At 44.8% G+C, this 21,067-nt stretch overlaps 1 protein-coding gene across 1 annotated transcript in view; it reads right to left on the reverse strand.

The window, feature by feature from the left end:
• The window catches only part of dcc (DCC netrin 1 receptor), a 358,534-nt gene that overhangs the window by 23,128 nt on the left and 314,339 nt on the right, over positions 1–21,067 (reverse strand). The window contains exons 23-26 of the mRNA XM_072696028.1: positions 9,655–9,817; positions 6,658–6,881; positions 5,119–5,235; positions 1,539–1,691 (exon numbers count right to left, since the gene is read on the reverse strand). Of these exons, the coding sequence (XP_072552129.1) occupies positions 1,539–1,691; positions 5,119–5,235; positions 6,658–6,881; positions 9,655–9,817 (657 nt within the window). The remainder of the gene's footprint in view (positions 1–1,538; positions 1,692–5,118; positions 5,236–6,657; positions 6,882–9,654; positions 9,818–21,067) is intronic.

Raw genomic sequence — 21,067 nt, forward strand, 5'->3', positions numbered from 1 at the left:
TGGCATTATTATGTGTTTTTTTCCCTTAGAAGCTGCATGTTGTAGTTTTCATTGATATTAGAGAGTTTATAAATCTGTCTGTGAGTTATACAATCCACAGAGCAAGCTGAAAAAGTGTTGGACCCCCCTACACACATGCACAGTCAAGTTGTAGCTTCCCTCCAATTCTCTCTGCAAAATCGTCTTTCCAGTCACCTGGGAACCACATCTCCTCTTTTCCTTGGAATTTCAGCACACAGCAAGCTAGCAAAGCTATGTGCTTTCTGCTGATGAGAACTGAGAACTTGCATGACAGTTCTCCTAGGGGCTGCATTTCACGTGCCGTGTGAGCACCCACGTCGCAGTACGTCAGCCGAACCGACTACTTTCGTCCAGTGTGAGCACATAAATCCCGGCTTTGTCCGCACATGGCTAATGATTCACATGTACAGTGTGAGTAATCTGCCTGGACTTTAATTGGGAATACTGGCCTTCCTCCTGTAGAGAGCTGAGAATGATCAAGCTAACACTCACACACACAACAGTGCGCTGATTTGTAGTTATTCTGAGGTTTAGTGTTTAATAAACACACACTTACAGATCATCTTCTCAGATGAAGTTTGCTTACAGAGTTGTGTGTGTGTTCTGTCCACTCAAATAACTTGGCAGGGCTCCTCTGGGTTGTCTGGATTTATGTGTGTGTGTGTGTTTGTGTGTGTGTGTGTGTGTGTGTGTGTGTGTGTGTGCTTATTTGAAGTGCCATTTCAAAGCACTCAGCCTTGTGGCCGTTCATGTGTGTGTTTACAGTCTGATGTAAAGAGTCAGCAAAGCACAGCAACCTTGTCTCAGTCATCCAACCAACCAACAAACAAACAAACAAACAAACAATAACATAATCAAATATTTTGACAGAAGAGTTTAGTGTCTTACAAGTCTGCTCTCTGACTTTCCTCAGAGAGAGAAAGAGAGAGAGAGAGAATTATGCAGTAGAGGAGAGAAAGAGAGAAAGAAAGCGCAAGAGAGAGCATTTTAAATAGAGAGAGATAAAACACGGCCAAGGGCAGACCTAGAGAGTGCGAGAGAGAGCGAGTGAGAGAGATAGAGAGAAAAGAAAGAAGAGTAGAGAAAGTGATAAAGAGAGACAGAGAAAAGCAAGAGCGAAAGAAGATGAAAGAGAGAGCGAGAGCGCGCGAGAGAGAAAAACAGAGTGAAAGTTAAAGAGAATGAGAGAATGAGAAAAGGAGATGAGCGAGAGAAATCGAGTGATTAAAAGGAAGAGAGAGAGAATTACGCCGTAGAGGAGGGAGAGTTAAAGCACTAGAGAGAGACAGAAATATTAAACATGAACATGAACATGAAATATTAAAACTGCAGAACCTCAGAGAACACTCAGAGAACCCCTGACATACTTCAGAGAGAGAGAGAGAGAAGAAAGAGAGAGTAAGAGCGAGAGAGAGAGAGAGAGAGAGAGGGGAGAAGAAAGAGAGAGTAAGAGAGAGAGAGGAGAAGAAAGAGAGAATAAGAGCGAGAGAGCAAGAGAGAGAGTGAGAGAAGCGTACCTGAGGCGTAGCTGCGGTCCACGGTGAGCGTGGAGAAGGGCATGGGTCTGAGTGTGAATTTGGTGTGGGGGGTGTACCCACAGGTGGGCGAGGGAAGGATGCCTGGGTACTGACTGCTCTCCAGCGTGGGCACCGGGATTGCACTGACCACCGCTACAGAGAGTGAGAGTGAGCAAGAGTGCGAGAGAGAGAGAGAGAGAAGGATGGAGAGATGATTAGTGACAGTTCAGAAAGCAGGATCATTTTTGGGAATACCCTTCATTTCGGAAGAGCAGGTGTCCCGATACTTTTGTCCATATAGTGTGTGTTCATATTGGATGTTTATGTGCTTTGGCAACATTACTGTCCAACCAGTCACTCCAGTGAAGCCAACCGGAACTAAACTGAACTGACCTTAGTGACGTCCACTATGCTCTCTGGGACCCCACGACCATGAGCGATGCTAATGGGTGGGCCGTGGCCCCTCTGGGTCCACTCACTGAGCCACCAGCAATGCAGAGCATACATGTTAGTCTGAAGTGTGTGAAGTCAGAAGCTCTAAGCTGTTTGACCCCCTGTGCCCCTGTGGGCAGTTAGTATTCCTCCATCAGCGAGCCAGCAGCGCTGACCTTGAGACGAACGCCTGAGGGCCTCAGAGAGGGGCGAGAGAGGTAAGGAGAGAGAGGTAGAGAGACAGATAAAGTGTCTGAAATGCTAAACATGGGAAGATCGCTATCTCTTAAACTGCCTCAGACTGGAAGACGTGGTTGCTGAGTAATGCGAATGTGTGTGTGTGTGTGTGTGTGTGTGTGTGTGTGCTTTGAGTCTTTTTTTTCAATCCCATTCTCTATCTATGAACCCAAGAAGTCAGTCTGGACCTTTTATGCTGCTGAAGCAGCCTTTATTATATTTATTCAGTATGTGTGTGTATTTTTAGGTGTGTGTGTGTGTGTGTATATGTGTGTATGGATGTGTTTATGTATGTGTGTGTGTGTGTATGTGTGTGACTGACAAAAGCAGCCAAAAGCAGCCACACAACGAAAGCTATGCCACAGATCAATCCAATCTACCAACACTGAGGCAGAGGATCTGAGACTCTTCCTTAGTGTGTATGTGTGTGTGAGTGTGTGTGGCAGTATGATTGCATTCTTGGAGGCCCATTTTCTCCAGGCTAGTCCCCTAAACCAGATTAGCAGTATATTCAAGTCAGAAAGCCCCCCAGACGAGGAATGAATTCCCATCACTCAATCGATCCCGCCCGACATCCTCAACTCCACCAATCAGCTCGCATAAAGCCAGCCTCGCTAACTGCACTCAGCAATCAGGAGCGACATCACAGAAAGCCAACAACAGCCCCATATAGGCTCATGGTACTTGGGGCAGCTCCAGCTATGATATCATCATAATAGAGCAATAGTTCGGCCAAAACCACTTAGAAATAGACCCCCACTACAAATGTAGACCATCAGCCAATCTGAGGTTTGGTGCATTATTACTGCATCTAATTGTTTTATTAATTTTATAATCAGTATATTTTACACATGTACAAACATAGTGGTTTTAGCATTAGTAAATATATAGCTAAATTATCTGCAATTATCTGAAATGTACAAAACAATGGAACAAAAATAAATAAATAATAAAAAAAATAATCTGCATCACGTCTTGAAATAGATTTATAGAATAGAATAGATTGAATAGATTTATTATTTCTTAAAAAAGTGAAATAATTGTATTATTTCTAGGGAAAAAAAACAAAAATGATCTGCTTCTTAAAATATCCCAAAAACTGTCTGCATTAAATCTTTAAAAACACTTTTAAAGTATCTTGTCGATTTTATAAAAAAAAGTCAAACAATTGCATTATTTCTTTAAAACTAAACTAAAATTATTTCTGTAGAAAATCCCAAGAAATATCCTGAAAGATCGACATGAATTCGCTAAAGATCCTCCAAAAGTATCTGCAATATTTCTTGAAGAAGTTTTGATTTCTTGATTTATCAGAATTATTTCTTGACAAAATCCCCCAAAATATCTACATTGCCTTATTAAAAATCCCCCAAAACATCATTATTAAACATTATCTCTACATTATCTTCCTTTTTTCCACTAAAAAAATTCAAAAGCTAATTTTACAAGATACAAAAGACTTAAAACAAGTAATCAATGCCTATAATATATAAATAACTATAAAATATATAGTATAGTTGATAGTATTATCACAGAAATTAATATAAATATGTAAATAGAAATGTTCTTATAATTAATTTAAGTGCTTACAACTACTACGAACATCAATTAGAAATGACCTAGTAAATAACTTAGACATACTGTTAGCTTGATGCTATTAGTCACAGCTTTATCTTCCATTACTTTCCAGCTAAAGCAAAACTAAAAAAGCTCCAAACACGTCCCCCCAGCTGACTGACTGCATTTGAGTATCGCTTTAAGGATCAGCAGTATCAGAGACATGTGTGAGATGTGCTGTTCTATAGAGTAGTCTTCAGAGCGGCCAGATTCTGGCCTATTCTGGCAGACAGGGTTTTTCTGAAACACTTTGATGCTCAGTCTCTCAGTCTCAGGCCTCTTTCTCTCTCGTTCTGCAGCAGGCTGGCTCCGGTCCATGCTGTCACAGACTAGCCAGCCCTGTGGGCACAGATTCATTACCTCCTTATCACTCCTTATTTATCTCTTTCCCTCTCTGAGCCACAGTGCACTGAACAGCAGGCCGCTGTGTTCCAACGCGTCTGCTGTTGGTTTACAGTCTGTCTGGGTGTGTATGTGTATATGTGTGTGTGTGTGTGTGTGTCTTTGTTTCCTTCAGCCGTGGCAGCGGAGGTCCCCATTCCTTCAGCCTGATGCTGTGACTGATGAGTGTTTGGAGCAGACTGGACGACAGACTGTGTCTCGTCAAGTGCTATCAGACCTGTTATTGTCACAGGACAAGCTTGGCCGCAGAGAAGCCAGGCCTATTCCAGGCTCACAACCTGGACGCCTGAACGAGGTGTCAAACTCTGAGGTGTTGGGCTACAGTCATGTGAAAAAATGAGGACACCCCATGAAAACCTTTGTCTTTTTGAACATATTAAAACATCTGGACATTTGATCTTCATGGGAATGGATTTATACTGCCGGAGCCAAATTCTGACCTTAGTATCTGTGTGTCTCAGCAGATATCAGGCCAGGCTACGTTTCTCCAGGCTCTGGCTGTCCAGTGTCGGTGAACCTGCAGCCTCAGCCTCAGTGTAACTAGGTTTGATCTGCCCCTTTAAGACATGAGAACTCCTGGAGCTGAGCCTGGTTTCTCTGTCATTTTGGAATCTTCTACAGCTGTGTTTATCACTACAGCTTTGTTTACATGTTCCTCACGTCCTACTGCTGATTTTAAGATGCACAAGACTAGAACATTAGAATGATTAGTAGATGGTTAGTTATCAGTTATTTTGTTCCGGTATACGGTAGAGGTTGGTTTATTTAGGTTCACTCAGAAAAGTATGTCATTTGAGGTGTCCAAACTTTTGCACACAACTGTATAGTGCTGTGTGAGTTTACAGTGGAGAAAGCAGCCGAGCAGAGATGGTTAGCCTGTTTCGTCACTCACGTGTATTGCTGGGCTGGGAGTCCATTGGGATCATCATTTTGGTGCGCGTGGCCCTCCGGGCAGCCAGGGAGCGCTCCAGCGTGGATATGCTGCTGGAGGCTTCATCAGCATCACCACCTGCAGAAGAGAAGAGCTTGATATACATCCAAGATCCTCAAAATAAGGCCTGGCTCCCCCAGGGGTACTTGATTTATAGCGAGGGGGGTTTGCAATTTCTTCTTCGAGAAAAAATAACTTTGACATGAGCCAAATGAAACTAGCGGCTGTTCCATGTTAGTTATTGTGGTGTTTTTAAATGGTGCCTATAGAATCCCAGGTTGCTAGGTGGTTGCTGTGATATTTGAGGTGGTTGCTGTGGTATCCAAAGTGATTTATAGGATGTTGGGTGTTAACTATGGTATACCAGGTGGTTGCTGGGGTGTAGCTAGGTGGTGGCTATGGTATCCCAGGTGGGTCCTTGGTGGCTGCTATGGTATCCAAGGTGGTTGCTAGGATCTTAGGTGGTTGCTATGTTATCCTAAGTGGTTTATAGGTTGCTAGGTGGTGACTATGGTATACCAGGTGGTTGCTGGGGTATAGCTAGGCGGTGGCTATGATATCCCAGGTAGGTCCTTGGTGGCTGCTAAGGTTTCCAAGGTGGTTGCTATGATGTTAGGTGGTTGCTATGTTATCCTAAGTGGTTTATAGGATGTTAGGTGGTGGCTATGGTATACCAAGTGTTTGCTGGGGTTTTGCTAGTTTTTGCCAGTGATATCCCAGGTGGTTGCTTGGTGGCTGCTGTGGTGTCCCAGGTGGTTGCTTGGATGTTGCTAGGAAGTGGTTTTGGTTTTGGTGATGTCACAAAAATCACAGCATTTATATCCGCCCACTCAAACTGAAGTTATAAGGACTGTCTCACATAAGGACTGAGGCACAATTTCAGGACCGCCAGTCAAAACAGAGCTCATTTACATGCAGTATATCGGTCTTAAAGGCACAGTAACAAACAGCTGAATTCTAAGGGATAATTAGATTAAATAAAAGAGGTCAGAGTATGATCATGAGGAATGATTTATGACATATTTATGATTTATGGTGCATAAAAGCACACAACCACAAAAAATGGACCTCACAGAAAACAAAGTAAGACTAATGAGAGATAGGGATCTTTAATCAAAAGCTTATTCGTGGCTATCTGTAGAAATTAGGAATCATAGAAAACAATAATACATTTAAAAAGGGAATATTTTAAAATATCAAAACCCTGACTGCAGGCAATCCAGTCAGGTTAAACTGTAGAAGAAAGCAGCAGCTCCAGAGCTGTCAGCGATTTTAACAACTACCTCAGAGCAGTAATAGAAAAGAAATAGCACATATGCTGCGCTGCTTCAACTGCTGGGTTAATTGGTTTGACATTAAATAACCCATTTCTCTATATTTAATATAAATAATAGGAGAAAAGGCTCTGTTCTATGAAGCCGTACACACACTGACAGAGTCAGGCCATCCATAAGAACGAAAGGAAGGCGTGAAGAAAGCCCTCTGGACGTGGATTCTGACCTGAGTGGCTACTCTTGCTGCCCATCTGGCTCTCAGACTGGCTGTGGCTGACCGGGGCGATCTCCTGGCAGCTCTGGATTGGCGACTCTCGGCCAGAGGGGGCAGAGCTGGATGGCTTCTCGATGTTCTTCAGCTCCATCTCTTCGTGGTGGATCCACAGGTCAGGAGGCCGAAGGTCCTTCTGGCTTCCTTTCCTCTTGCCTGCACTGTGAGTGGCACGCTTTCTACAAAGAGAGAGAGAGCATGCACGCGTGCAAGAGAGTGAGTGACTAGTATACCAGTATGACCAATATAGAAAACGGTCTGATCTGATCAGTATCAGTGTAAATCCCACAGATGCCGCTGCTGTCGCGCTGAATGGGATTCCCAACAATTGCTGCTATCGCGTCAAACTGAACACATTTTGTCTGGTGTACCTTGCTCCAGCAAATACTACTGGGTCTTCTGAATGTTAGACATTTAGACGTTAGAAAATTTCTGCTTCATATATGCTACAAACAGGCTAACACAAACACTCTCGCGCTGCAATGATGGTGCGCGAAAGCAAGTCAACCATTATTCTTTAACACTATCATCCAACAACCCTATCTACTCATACTGCACTCCACTACTGCAATGTTTCTCACCGGTCTGTAACAAACCTGGTGGGCGGCACTGTGGTAGGGTGGGCCAACTCATGTATATTATAAATTGACAGTATGGACAAAAGTACTGGGACACCTGCTCATTCACTTTTTCTTCCAAACCCAAGGGTATTAAAAAGAGCTGATCCTGCTACTGTGCAGGGAAGAAGGTTTTCTCCTAGCTATATTTGATTGCATTCAGCAACAACAACGTTAGTGAGGTCAGGATGTTGGATGATTACCACCCCATCTCATCCCCAACTCCTTGGATGGAGCACCAACCACCACTCCAGACAACACAGTCAGTTCCACTGCTCCACAGCAGCTTAATGCTGGGGGGCTTTATACCCCTCTAGCTCACACCTGGCGTTAGGCAGCATGGTGGCAATAGGTTCATGATGTTTATCTGCTCCAGAGAGTCCTATTCTATTGGCAGTACTTCTCTACAGGGACTAGAGAAGCTGTGTATGTGTATGTGAGCATTTGCACATCTGTGTTTGCAATGGGTGCAGCTTTAAGTAGCTGAATGAATTCATTGGAAGGGGTGTCCACAAACATTTAGACACCTTGCAAAATTGCAGATTTTCTTACAGTTGAATAACCACTGATTTCTCTCGCACTCTCTCTGTCTCTGTCTCTCTCTCTCGGCTCACTACAAAACACAAACAGCACGCGTCCTCAGCCCACCTAAGTATGAGTAAGTAGCAGCTAACTGCATTTGCCTGCTCCAGTTGTTTCCGCTGGGCCTCCGTAATTAAAGTGACTTAACATGTGCCTTCACTGTCTTGACAAAAGGGCACTTTACCTCATTTAGGTGCTAGCACTTAGCATATCAACAAGACCCTGGTTCATCACCGAGGGCTACACTCGTTTAATAGCACAGGTCCAGCGTGGCGCCACTAACTCATCTCGTTAGCGCTGCAGCTCCAATAATGAGTCAGTCATGTGGGTAGCCCACTCCTGTCAGCGGCCATCAGCTCAAGCTATAGCTCTGGGCTAATGACCAACAGGAGGCAGGGAGAATAACACGACGGGGCAAAGCTACTTGGACGCTAACTCTAATGCAGATGCCGACAATTTGTACACTGTAGAGACAAAAGTATTGGGACACCTGCTCACTCACTGTTTCCTTGCTTTGTCGGAGAAACAGATTTTTGAGCGTTAGTGAGCTCAAGATGTTGGATGATCACCACCCTACCTCATCCCCAACTTCCCAATGAAGCACCATCCATCATTCCAGAGAACACAGTTCTTCCACTGCTCCACAGCTCAATACTGGGGGGGTTCATTACCCTCTAGCCCACGCCTGGCATTAGGCAGCATGGTGCCAATGGGTTCATTTCGGCTTGTTTATCTGCTCCTGAGAGTCCTACTCTATTGGCAGTACTTCTCCACACTAGCCTCGTTAGTGTGCATTTGCAAATATGGGTTGGGGAAAATATGTGTTCTGAAAATATGGGTTGGGGAGCTGCGGAGGAGATGGGTCTGGTGATCATCCAACATCTGTGACTGTGACTGTGGTTGGTGTGGCACAACAAATAACACTACCAACTGCCATTGAGCTACACCAATAAGAGTCCTTGGGCTAGACTCCTAACACTACACTGGCCCTCCTCTGTAATACGAGTAACCTTGTAAGTCGCTCTGGATAAGAGTGTCAGCTAAATGCCATGGATGTAAGTGTAAATTCTGACCTCGCTAATGCTGCCAACACAGAAAAACGTCCCTGGATAGAAGAGACAGTTACTCCAACAAATGAATGAGCAAGTGTCCCAATACTTTTGTCCATATAGAAAATACTGTCTGTGAGTAAAAAAATGAAGAGGAGATAAGAAAAGAAAAAAGAAAAAAGGCTGTGGTACTGGTGAGGATGTCTGAAACAGCCTCAATACTAGCACTCTGCACCTGAATCCAGACGCACAGAGTGGAAACAGGGAAACACACGGATGTTTACAGAGAGCAGAATCAAAGAGAATGCTTAACAACCAGTGCAGCTGTTGACAACGTGTTTCTGAAAGCGAAGGCAGGCCACACGCCTCCGAGATGTGTTCTCCAGCGCCTGAACACAACACAAACCCCAGCCACGCTCAGGACAGGCTGGTACTCAGGCGTAATGACTTACGCTGCTGCCGTTCCTACTGAGCACAACAAAGCTGGCCAAGGAGGCACTGGAATAGCCTCAAAGACACAGACGTCATCAGCACGTGTCAGGCGTGTGTTTCTCTGTGTGTGTGTGTGTGTGTGTGTGTGTGTGTGTATTTGCCGTTCGCCTGCCTGTCCATGAGAAAAGGACAGTGTGAACGGTGGACAGAAAGAAATGACAGTGCGAGAGAGAGAGAGAGTGGTAGAGAGAGGGATAAAGAGAGAGACTCACTTCCTCTGCTGGGCGGAGGTGCGTCGGGTGCAGATGAGAGCCACTATGACCACCACCACGATGGTGACGGCGCCCACAGACACAACGATGATAACCAGCAGGTTGCTGTTCTTCTGAGGGGTCACGCTGCCGTGGGGAGGCCGCATCTGACCAATAGGGGGCTCTGAAACAACAAGGGAGAGAGAAGAAGAATTGCCGTCATGAGGAGAAAGCAGGTAGTGAATGGACACTTCTCCAACCTCATCTCCAACAGCTCCATCAGCTCCAGCTGGTCAAGCTGGTTAGGCTGACCGGTTAAGCTGAGGTATATTTTAGTTTAAGTCTAAGCTTGACCTCTATGTTTTTGTCCTGACTTTTAAGCTTCTTGACCAACATGACCAACCTGACCACGCTGGTCAACCAGTATGACCAGTGTGGTCATCATGACCAACTGGCCATTAGCTTCTATCATTTCCTTTTCCAGAAGCAGGAAAACATATCAAAGTAACTGGCTGTTGGAAATGGACAGCTCAAGATGGTCAGACTGGTTAAGCTGGCTGACCGGCTTAGCTCTTGACCGGCATAGTCATATAGCATATGTTTTCATTTGAGTTGGTTTAGATGGTTTATCCGGTCTACCAGCATGACCAACCTGACCAAGCCAGTCAAGCAGTATAACGTCTAAGCTTCTTGACCAACATTAGCCCATTGGTCAACCAGCATGACCAGTGTGGTTTACCAGTATGACCAGCAAAGCCATCATGACCAACTGACCATTAGCTTTTATTATTAGTGTGTTTTTAAATCTTTTCTAGGAGCAGGAAAACATTAAGCTGCTCAGACTGGTTAAGCTGGCTGACCGGCTTAGCTCTTGACCAGCATAGTCTATGTTTTCAGTTGTGGATGGTTTAGCCGACATGACCAACCTGACCAAGCCAGTCAAGCAGTATGACTTCTAAGTTTCTTGACCAACATTACCAGCATGACCAGTGTTGGTTTACCAGTACGACCATTATGACCAACTGCCCTGTAGCTTCTACTATTAGTGTGTTTTAAATGAGCAGTTTTTCCTTCTTTTCTAATATTAATGGTTTAACTGGTCTCCCTCCCTGGCTAACCTGACCAGTGCGACCAGCATTGGCAAGCTAGTTAGTCAACCAGCTAGACCAAACTAGTCACCCAGTATGGGAGATTTGGCCATAGCCTCTATATTCAACAGTGTAATCAGCAGCTGGTAATGAGGAAGGATTTCAGCATGTGTCTCTGTTCTTAGAAGACCTGGCATCTGCTCAAAACAACAGCGGAAGCAGCGGTCCATTAGCTTCTATTCTTAGCGTGTTTGGAGTCAACAGGTTTTGTTGTCAACAGGTTTCTTTTTTCATGTGGAAGTAACTGTCTGTGGTGATCCACTGTTCGCTACAGAGGCAGCTAAGAGAGATCAGGCTGAAGAACACTGGAGTGCCCATTTAAAGGAGCTGTATGCGATTTTAATTCTGTCTACTGAGTAAAATTCTGGCTAGCTCTCCGTTCTGGAAAAAATGCCAGTGATCGTAAAGGAAAAGAGCAGATGAACAAAAGCTGAACAGTAAGATCAGACGAGGGCAAAGATACGTGTAAACACTGATGCACCTGGACGGTGGGGGTACTACCGATTGCTGAAAGAGGTAAAAAGGGATAAGGGTGTTGTTCTATTCCTGCTGGATAGGCAGCAGCAGCAGCAATTGTATTAACAGTTTGCTAGCGCTGACCTAGCTAAAGCTAATTGCTAGCCATGGTGTTGCTCTCTCTCTAAAATGATATCATAGTATTTGAGGGTTTTATGGTCATGAAGATTTAAAACATTTTTTAATTCATGCATAATTCGCAATGCTATGTTAGGCATGCTAAAACTGTGCTAATGATGTTGGACGAGGCTGTTTGCTGGCATGCTAATACTGCAGTGGCGATGTTAGATGAGGCCAGAAGCTGGTGTGCTAACACTGCGGTAGTGATGTTGGATGAGACCAGTAACGTATGCGCTAACACTGCAGTAGCAAAGTCGGACAAGGCCGTAAGCCAGCACTCTAACGCTGAGGTAGCAACATTGGACGAGGCCGTTAGCCAGCACGCTAACAATGCAGTAGTGATGTTGGGTGAGACCAGTAGCTGAAGAACCAACACTACGCTAACGATGTTGGACGAGGCTGTTAGCTGGTGTGCTAACACTGCAGTAGTGAGGTTAGATGAGGCCAGTAGCCGGTATGTGCTAACACTGCAGTAACGAAGTTGGACGAGGCCGTTAGCCAGCACGCTAACATCACAGTAGCGATGTTGGGCGAGGCTGGTAGGAGGTGTGCTTTTGATGCTTGTTTGATGTTTGTGTTAGCTGTCTTTCGGTTAGAAAGCCCGGTATTGTTACTTTGACAATGCGTGGGCCTGAATTTGTGGGGTGAGGGGGGTGTGGGGCGGAGCCTCTGAAGCAGCACTGAAAGGAGGGGTGTGTTTTGTTAGTTTTTTTTGCTGTTGAGTCCAAATATCAACAGTCGTTCTTCAGAGTCGTATACAGCACCTTTAAAAGAACAACAGCATGATGAAGATATTTACCATACAGAGAACCTCCGAACCTCTGAACCTCAGAACCTCATCAAAAGAGCAGAAATGCCTGGAGGCCGAAATGAAGCCTCAAGCAGATCAACTGAAATAAAGCCATCTGACGAATTTCTCCTCAACCTGAGTCAGAAACAAACCAAGCAAATCAACTCCGAACCAGAACCACTTTAACCAGTAAATGGTGAAACACTGAATCCAGAGCTATTTAATTGCAAAGCACTAGAGTACGACAATCCGCCGCAGCTCTTTGAACGAGACGGTAGTCTGGGCTGCGAGAAATCCTTCAAGTCAGAAAGGCTCTTGACAAATGAATAGGTTTGGCTCTTTTAAATTCCAGCACCGCACAAGAGAGGCATAAATTGCTCTCCGCGATCAATTTCAGATCTGAGGCCGAAGATAAAAAGGCGCAGTTTGGAGGCCTTGGTCTTGAGCAGGCAGCATTGGTTCCCCCAGCGAAGCACACGATCAATGAAATGCATAATAGGAGAAAAATGTTCTGCTCTTTGAGCCGGAGCCATTGCCAGCCAGAGCAAACAGGGCTAACTACTTGTTGAGGAGCTCCTTTACTTAACACTAATTATTGTTAAACAAGCCTGACGAGATGCTAACATGAGTAAACCAGGAGCTAACCCTGCAATATGCCAGTATGTCTGTGCATTAGGAGGTACACACTATGTGTCCAAATGTTCATACACTAAATGCACAAACACACACACACAGCTTGTCGAGTCCCTGTAGAGAAGTACTGCCAATAGAATAGGACTCTCTGGAGCAGATAAACAAGAACCTAACACAACAACAGCAGAATAAGCTCTTTTTAATACATGCTGACCTGCTACTGAATGCAATCAAACCCTCACAGCAATGCCAAAATCTCCAAAATCTTGTAGAAAGCCCTCTTCACTTTCTGGACAGTAGAAACAGTTGTTACTCCAACAACTTTCTACCCTTGATTTGGGAAGAAACGATGATTACCCAGGTGTCCCAATACTTCTGTCAATCGATCATGCTGAAGATTGGAATAAGACTCTCTGAAGCAGATCAAAATAAACCTATTGGCGCCATGCCTAATGCCAGCGGCCTCTGAAAGCAACCAAATCCTCACAGCTTTTTCTCCAGCAATACCCTTTACCCTTCAATACCCTTGATTTTGGAAGAAACAAGAAATACCCAGGTGTCCCAATACTTTTATCCGTTGATTGTGCTGAGGGTCCACAAGTATTGCCAACAGAGCAGGACGATCTGGAGCAGATAAACATGGACCTATTGGCGCTATGCCTCATGCTTGGCTTCACTCCAGCTCTTGTCGCTGAATGCAACCAAATCCTCACAGCAATGCCAAAATCTCCAAAATCTTGTTGAAAGCCCTCTTTACTTTCTGGACAGTAGAGACAATTTTTACTCCAACAAAAGCAGCATCAGCTCTTTTTTAATACCCTTTGATTAGGGAAAAAACAATGATTACCCAGTGTCCCAATACTTCTGTCCATCGATCGTGCTGAAGATCCAGACCTATTGGCACTAAAATAAGACTCTCTGAAGCAGATCAAAATAAACCTATTGGCGCCATGCCTAATGCCAGCGTCCTCTGATTGCAACCAAATCCTCACAGCTTTTACTCCAGCAAAAGCAGAATGAGCCCAGGTGTCCCAATACTTCTGTCCGTTGATTGTGCTGAGGGTCCACAAGTATTGCCAACAGAGCAGGTCGGTCTGGAGCAGATAAACATGGACCTATTGGCGCTATGCCTCATGCTTGGCTTCACTCCAGCTCTTGTCGCTGAATGCAACCAAATCCTCACAGCAATGCCAAAATCTCCAAAATCTAGTAGAAAGCCTTCTTCTCTGGACAGTAGAGACAGTTACTCCAACAAAAGCAGCATCAGCTCTTTTTTAGTAGCCTTGATTTCAGAACAAACAATGAATGAGCAGGTGTCCCAATACTTTTGTCTATATATAGTGTCATTGTGAGAGGCCTAGCTTAACCCCAGCACTGCTGTGTCTGTCTGAAGGCTAAGCTAAGCGAGAAGCTGTTGAAGAAGCTGGTAATAAGGGAAGGTACAGGTGGAAGGAACAGGTGTGAGGAGCACGAGCTGGCATGCTAGCAATACTGCGAGAGAGACAGTGAGAAGCCTTCCAGCCTGTCTCTCTCATAGCACCTGTTTCTGCCCTGGAGAGTCTCAACTAATAAGCCTTCTCTCGCGCGCTCTCGCTCTCGCTCTCTCTCTCTCTCTCTCCTCGTCTGGCTGATGGCTATTGTTGGACCGCAGCTGCGGTCGGCGCGGCCGTGCAAAATAGCCTGGAGGACAATAGCGTAGCGTCAGGCCAAATGGACGACCACTGCCATGACGGCTGAGCCCTACGGCGCGAGGCTCTTTCTCGCTCTTTTCTCTCTCTCTCTCTCTTGTGCACGCTCTCTCTCACTCTGCACGGAGGATAAGTGTGAGGGACGGACGCTCGCCCCTCCCTCTCCTCATCTCCGGTGCCCTCGCTTCCTTTGACGGAGAGCAGGCTGGGAGTAATGAACGACAGAGACAGAGGGAGAGATTCAGGGTGTCATACGCTCAGCCTCACTAATACAGGGGATAAATGACAGATAGACTGCCACTCTACACTCCCAGCCCAACCTATTACTACGTGTGTGTGTGTGTGTGTGTGTGTGTGTGTGTGTATATATGTGTCTCTTCAGCCTTTATGTTATGAGCCACAAAAGCCCTGACCTGGCTTCTACCAGTCTTGCAGGTTAAGGCTCTACAGACTGCAGTGACACCGTGCTGATGAGTGCAGCCAGGCCACAAACAGCCCCTCACTGCAGACTATACAAAGCCGTGTGTTTCCACTAGGGCTAGCAGTAGCAGTCATTCCTACCTTTTATCGAAGCTGAAATCTGTTAGATTTAGCAGAGTGAACATACGGTAAAAAGACAAAAGTATTGGGACACCTGCTTATTCAGCGTTCCTTCCTAAATCAAGGCTATTAAACAAAGTTTATCCTGCTTTTATTGATATAACTGATGCTACTGTCCAGGGAAGAAGGCTGTGTACTAGATTTTGGAGGAGTGTTGCTGTGAGGATTTGATGGCGTTCAGCGACAAGAGTGTTTCCATTTTGACCGTTTTCACATATGAACTGGAATGATCTGGAATTACCCTGGAAAACCCTTTCACACAGACTGCGTACAGACTGAGGTTTTCCATCTACAGGAAAAGCTCCACGTGGTTTGGGCAAGGGGCATGACGCAAGAAGTACGCTGCAGAAATAGCAGTGTTTTGTTTGGGACACAGGGGCGATGGCAAACAAGGCTACCGACTATCTCTGTGAATCCTCAAAAAAAAATGTCCTGCCCTATTCACCCAGACTTTATATTAGGGGACAGCTGGAAAACAATCTGGATAATGTCCGGTACAACTGATCCAGACAGATCCGTCTGCTAATATCCAGAAACTTGCAGGGTTACCGTGCATGCCTGGAAGGGGCTCTACTGAGGTCAGAAAGTTGAATAATGATGATCACCACCCCACCTCACCTCATTCCCAACTCCCCAGCTCATCCCAAAAGTACTGGATGGAGCACCATCCATCACTCCGGAGAGCACAGTTCCTCCACTGCTCCACAGCTCCAAAGTGCTGGGGGGCTTTACACCCCTCTAGCCCACACCTGGCATTAGGCAGCATGGTGCCGATAGGTTCATACTGTTCATCTGCTCCAGAGAGAGTCCTATTCTATTGGCAGTACTTCTTCTCTACAGGGACTAGACAGGCTGTATGTGTGTATTTGTACATCTGTGTCAGCAACCAAGTGCATTGATTAGAAGGGGTGTCCACAAACTTTTGGACACAGTGTTAAAAATGTTTATCACCTTGGCAACATGAGCTCGTCCAAATGTCAGTTTTAATGAAGCTTGGGTATTGAACCGGCGCCACTGTGGCAGCCTGCTCGGACCTCTGGGAATGGAAAGGTTGCAGCGTGGAGGAATTAGCGACGAGGTTTCAGGCTTAAAGAGAGGGTTCTAGAAGTAATGCCAAAACATAAATGACTGGAGAAGATCGCTGGAGTTGGATCACTGGATCATTGGTCGGAAATCCAAAAGAGAATAACAGGCCTCACTTTGTCTGGGTGGGTAGGATGACCCTCCCTCTCCCCCCATCAGTAAGCTGGGTGTGTGTAACCTGACTTAGTAGAACTAGTAGGCAGTGTTCTCCTCCAAGCGTGTTGAGCTTCACTGGCATTAGACGCATTAGTGGCAGTTACCTGGATGCGGTTTGAGGGGGTCGGGAGAAGTGTGTGGGCTTTGGGTGAATACCGGCTTCTATTATTAGCTATGTTAACCTCATACACAGTATGGACAAAAGTATTGGGACACTTGCTTCTTCACTGCTTCTTCAAAAATAAAGGGTATAAAAAAGAGTTTCTCCTGCTTTTGTTGGAGTAACTGTCTCTAATCTCCAGATAAGAAGACTTTCTACTAGATTTTGAAGAAGCACTGCTGTGAGGATTTGATTGCATTCAGCAACAAGAGCGCTAGTAAGGTCCAGATGCTGGAAGATGATCACCACCCCACCTCACCTCATCCCCAACTCCCTGACTCATGGAGCACATGGAGCACCATCCATCATTCCAGAGAACACAGTTCTTCCACCGCTCCACAGTTTAGGTTCCTCAGCCCTAGGTTCTTCCCACTTCCACATTAAAGAATGGTTCTTTACCGAACCATTTTACGGTGGCTCTTCTGTAGCATCGCCTTAAAGAACCTTTTGTGGCCCCTTTATTTTAATGTGTGTACAGGCCTTATATTCTATTCTTGTAAGTTGTGCTTTGTGGCTTTCTGCCAAGCGCTTCAGCTCACCATGCTGAACTTCAAAGCTACCCACTGCTGTCATTTACAATATCCTCCCACCTCACACTCCGCAACCCCCATCCTTTGTCTTTCTTCTTTGTTTTCGCCACACATGCTAACCCACAACATGCGCCAGGAGACCACCAGCAACAACCGAAACGCATTAGCAAATATTCAAATGTGTTCTTGTCGACTCTGTGGGAAATCAAAGGCACCACCAGCAGGCTGGAGTGACAGCCCCTCTGTCATATACATAAATATGTCTGAAAAGGAAGAAAAGCGGCGATTTAACTCACGTTCCCCGCACAGTTGGATCCCGGCGATAAATTCGCCACGCGTGTATTAGTTTAAAAGCCGAGGCATGAATACCATCCCTGATGACACTCTTTCATGAGTGAAGGGGGTTTCTCTCTGGTTTATTGCTCATTGTGTTGTCAGGTTCGGGTTTTAGTAGCTACATACTACGTACTACACACCGATCTGCCATTACATTAGCACCACTGACAGGTGGGTGAAGTGAAAAACATTGATTAGCTTCGTCTACAGAGGCTTCATCTGTTAAGGGGTGGATCTACATATTAGGCAGCAGGTGAACTGTCAGTTCCTGAGGGTCATGAAGGTGTTAAACGCAGGAAAAATGGACAAGCATAAGAATCTGAGCCACTCTGACAAGAACCAAACTGTTCTACCAAACCAAAAGCAAAAAGAAACCAAAAAGTTCTAGACGACTGGGTCAGAACATCTCCAAAACATCAGGCAGGTCTTGTAGGGTGTTCTTGGGAAGCAGTGGTCAGTACCTACCAAAAGTGCTCCAAGAAAAGACCCTTTTATGCAATTCATGGAGGCCCCACCTCACATCTCACAGGACTTAAAGGATCTGCTGCTAATGTTAGTCTTGGTGACAGGCATGGACTAGCTGGAAGGGTATTAAAACCCCTTAACCAGCCTATGGTCCGCCTGCGGGCCGAAAGTGTTATTGCACAATTCGATTACCTTAGAATAGCTGGGGAGATGGGGATGATGAAGTGGGGTGGTGATCATCATCCAACATCCTGACCTCACTACTGCTCTTTTCGCTGAATACAATCAAATCCTCACAGCAATGCTTTTTCAAAATCTAATAGAAAGCTCTGCTTCTTCTCTGGACAGTAGAGACGGTTCCTCCAGAATACTCTTTTAATACTCCTGATTTCAGAAGTAAAAACAACAAATGAGCAGGTGTCCCAATACTTTTGTCCAGATAGTGTATCTGTTATTTCTTGAATTTACCAGTAAAATAAGACCCTTTGATCTTATAACATTGGTCCAATAATGTCGGTTTGTCAGTAATATCAGATATTTAGGGTACTTTTCAGAGGATTTCTTGCTAAGAACCTTTTTTTCACGGCGGACTGTAGCAGTAAGTTTGTAAACGCTTGGAATACTATATTAGGTTCTTCACCCAGAGGGAGAACAGAGCTGAACGAAATCTTCTCTTTCTTTACAGTTTATTGCCGTATCTATCACAGCCACGTAGTGATAATCCTTAAATTGATATAAAACGTTGTGTGTGTGTGTGTGTTTTCTCTTTTTCTGCGTGTAATAATCTGCCTCCCACTGTATTCCGAAGCCCTTCAGCTAAACGAGACATTTCAATAAAAATCAGCTTCGCTTAACTTCAATCATGTTCAATCATCTGCGAACCAGACTCTATGAATTCTAATGCGGCGTAATGTAAACGCGCTACAGCGCCGCCGTCAGAATTGATTGGACTTAGACTGTGCTTAATGTTTCAGCATATTTCTCATTCTTTCTGGGGTTGAAATGTGGTGAGAATCATTGGAGATGAATGAGATTGTGGAGGGGCGGCGGTGCAGTGAAAGGGAGTGCGAGAGAGGGTAAAGTGTGACCATGTAACACTCCGGGAAATGGGAACCACCCAGAGATACGATGATACTGGAATCGGATCGGCCCTGGCAGGGAATGCCAAGATTGGACAAGTATTTGAGCCTGATGTTTGATGATGGTGCATGGTGTACGGCTCCGGTGTGAAAATAAAGTAGTACGGTCATGGAAGGAGTACTTCAATGAGCCAAAACATTATGACCACTCACACATGAAGCCAACAATGACAATGGCACGGATGCTAGTGGCCCCTGCTGAAACATCCAGCTCAAGACCAGCCTTCGCTGGACGCTGGTTCCGGATGGTCTAAGCTGGTCTTTAAAGGTCAAGGTGGTTGAAAGGCTGGTCATCCAGGTGACAACATCACACTCTGTGCTGGTGAGCCAGCGGTTTATTTGAGCGGGATGATTTAGCTGGTCTATCAGCATTAGCAACCGGACCAAGCTGATCCTGATGGCACCTGGCACAGAAGACTGAGGCTAGCTAAAAGATGAAGCTAAATGGAAGCGAGGCTAAAAAGGCTAAAGGCTATTGCTAGCTGTAAAGCACTGCCCGGTAAGATGGTGCAATGCTCTTCTTACGACGCTAAAAACAAAGCTATGCTAATGTCAGAGATATGACTACTGTGGGCCGCCGCAGTTACGTAAACAAGCCAAACAGAGCTCATCAATTTTTTTTATGAGCCCGCCATTAAAGGAAAATTATGATTAATTTTTTGAGCTAAAATAACAGGGTGGTAAAAAGGCTCCAAAAACCGAATTGTAGCATTTTCCACCCTATCTGAAGTCACGCACTCACACTCATTCACCATCACCAATGTTTGCATCACCAGTTTGCATCTTAGGCCCTGAATTATGAAGAAATTTGAAAACATCTTAGGCCCCTTTCATAACACACTCTGATTCTCAGTAGGTTGAATGGGATAATTAATTGCACTCTGTAAAGCTTGTCCAATCTGGCAACCCATTTGTGGGTGGAGCAAAGACAGCTTAATTCTCTGAGCATCCGAATACATTAAAATAAAAAATAAATAAAAAATATACAATATAATAATAATATAATTCCATTATAATACAAATATTTGTAGTATTTTATATATATATATATATATATTTATATATATATATATATATATATACACAGCTTGGTCCTGCATGTATATATATATATATATATATATATATATATATATATATATATATATACACGTGTGTGTCATTTTTAGAGAAATAAAAAGGTAAATAAATGAATAAATTTATAAATAAATAAATAATATGGGACTAAGGAGGTACACACACGGTAAGATATTCACACACTTCACTCTTAATGGGCATGAGGCATCCCAAAAAACACACCTGCAGCTGAACACATGCACAGAGAACAGCGCAGGCACACACACTCCTAAACACGCCTCCCCAGTGTGTGCCTGCTGCAGCCTGTGATTATCCTGCTCAGTCTTAATTAAGAGATTTCCCCTCAGAGCGGTCCAACACCACACACACACACAAACATACACACACACACACACACACATAAACACAAGCAGAAGCATTTGAGTGTATGTGCGAATATGGAAGCGTGTGTGGAGGGCAGCGGACCCCCCGCAGTGAACTCCCTCTCAGATTCTTTAAAGCAATGAGAGCTTATGGCAGCGTATGTCTCATGAGCAGATAATTGGGAGGGATGCTGCTGATTAACAGTGCTGCACTCCTTCACATCGAGACGTGGCATCACAGGCCTGCTCAGTCTTTCATCTCCTTCCTACAGCCACAGTTTTAGATAGCCTCCTTGTGAAAGGGGGCGGAGCCAAGGCTGGACTGGAAGAGTTAGCAAGCTGGCTAACTCACAAGCCACCACAAGCGCTCATAACAACTGTGAACATGAAGATACTGGGCGCTAAATGTCCAAATGTTTGTGGACGCCCCTTCTAATGAACGCATTCGGCTACTTTAAGTTGCACCCATTGCTGACACAGATGTGCAAATGCACATACACACACACACACACACACACACACACACACAAACAGCTTGTCTAGTTACTGTAGAGATATACTGCCAATAGAATAGGACTCTCTAGAGCAGATAAACATAAACCTATTGGCACCATGCTGCCAAAGGCCAGGT

The sequence above is a fragment of the Salminus brasiliensis genome, chromosome 1, assembly GCF_030463535.1.
Source record: "Salminus brasiliensis chromosome 1, fSalBra1.hap2, whole genome shotgun sequence".
Lineage (NCBI taxonomy): Eukaryota > Metazoa > Chordata > Actinopteri > Characiformes > Bryconidae > Salminus > Salminus brasiliensis.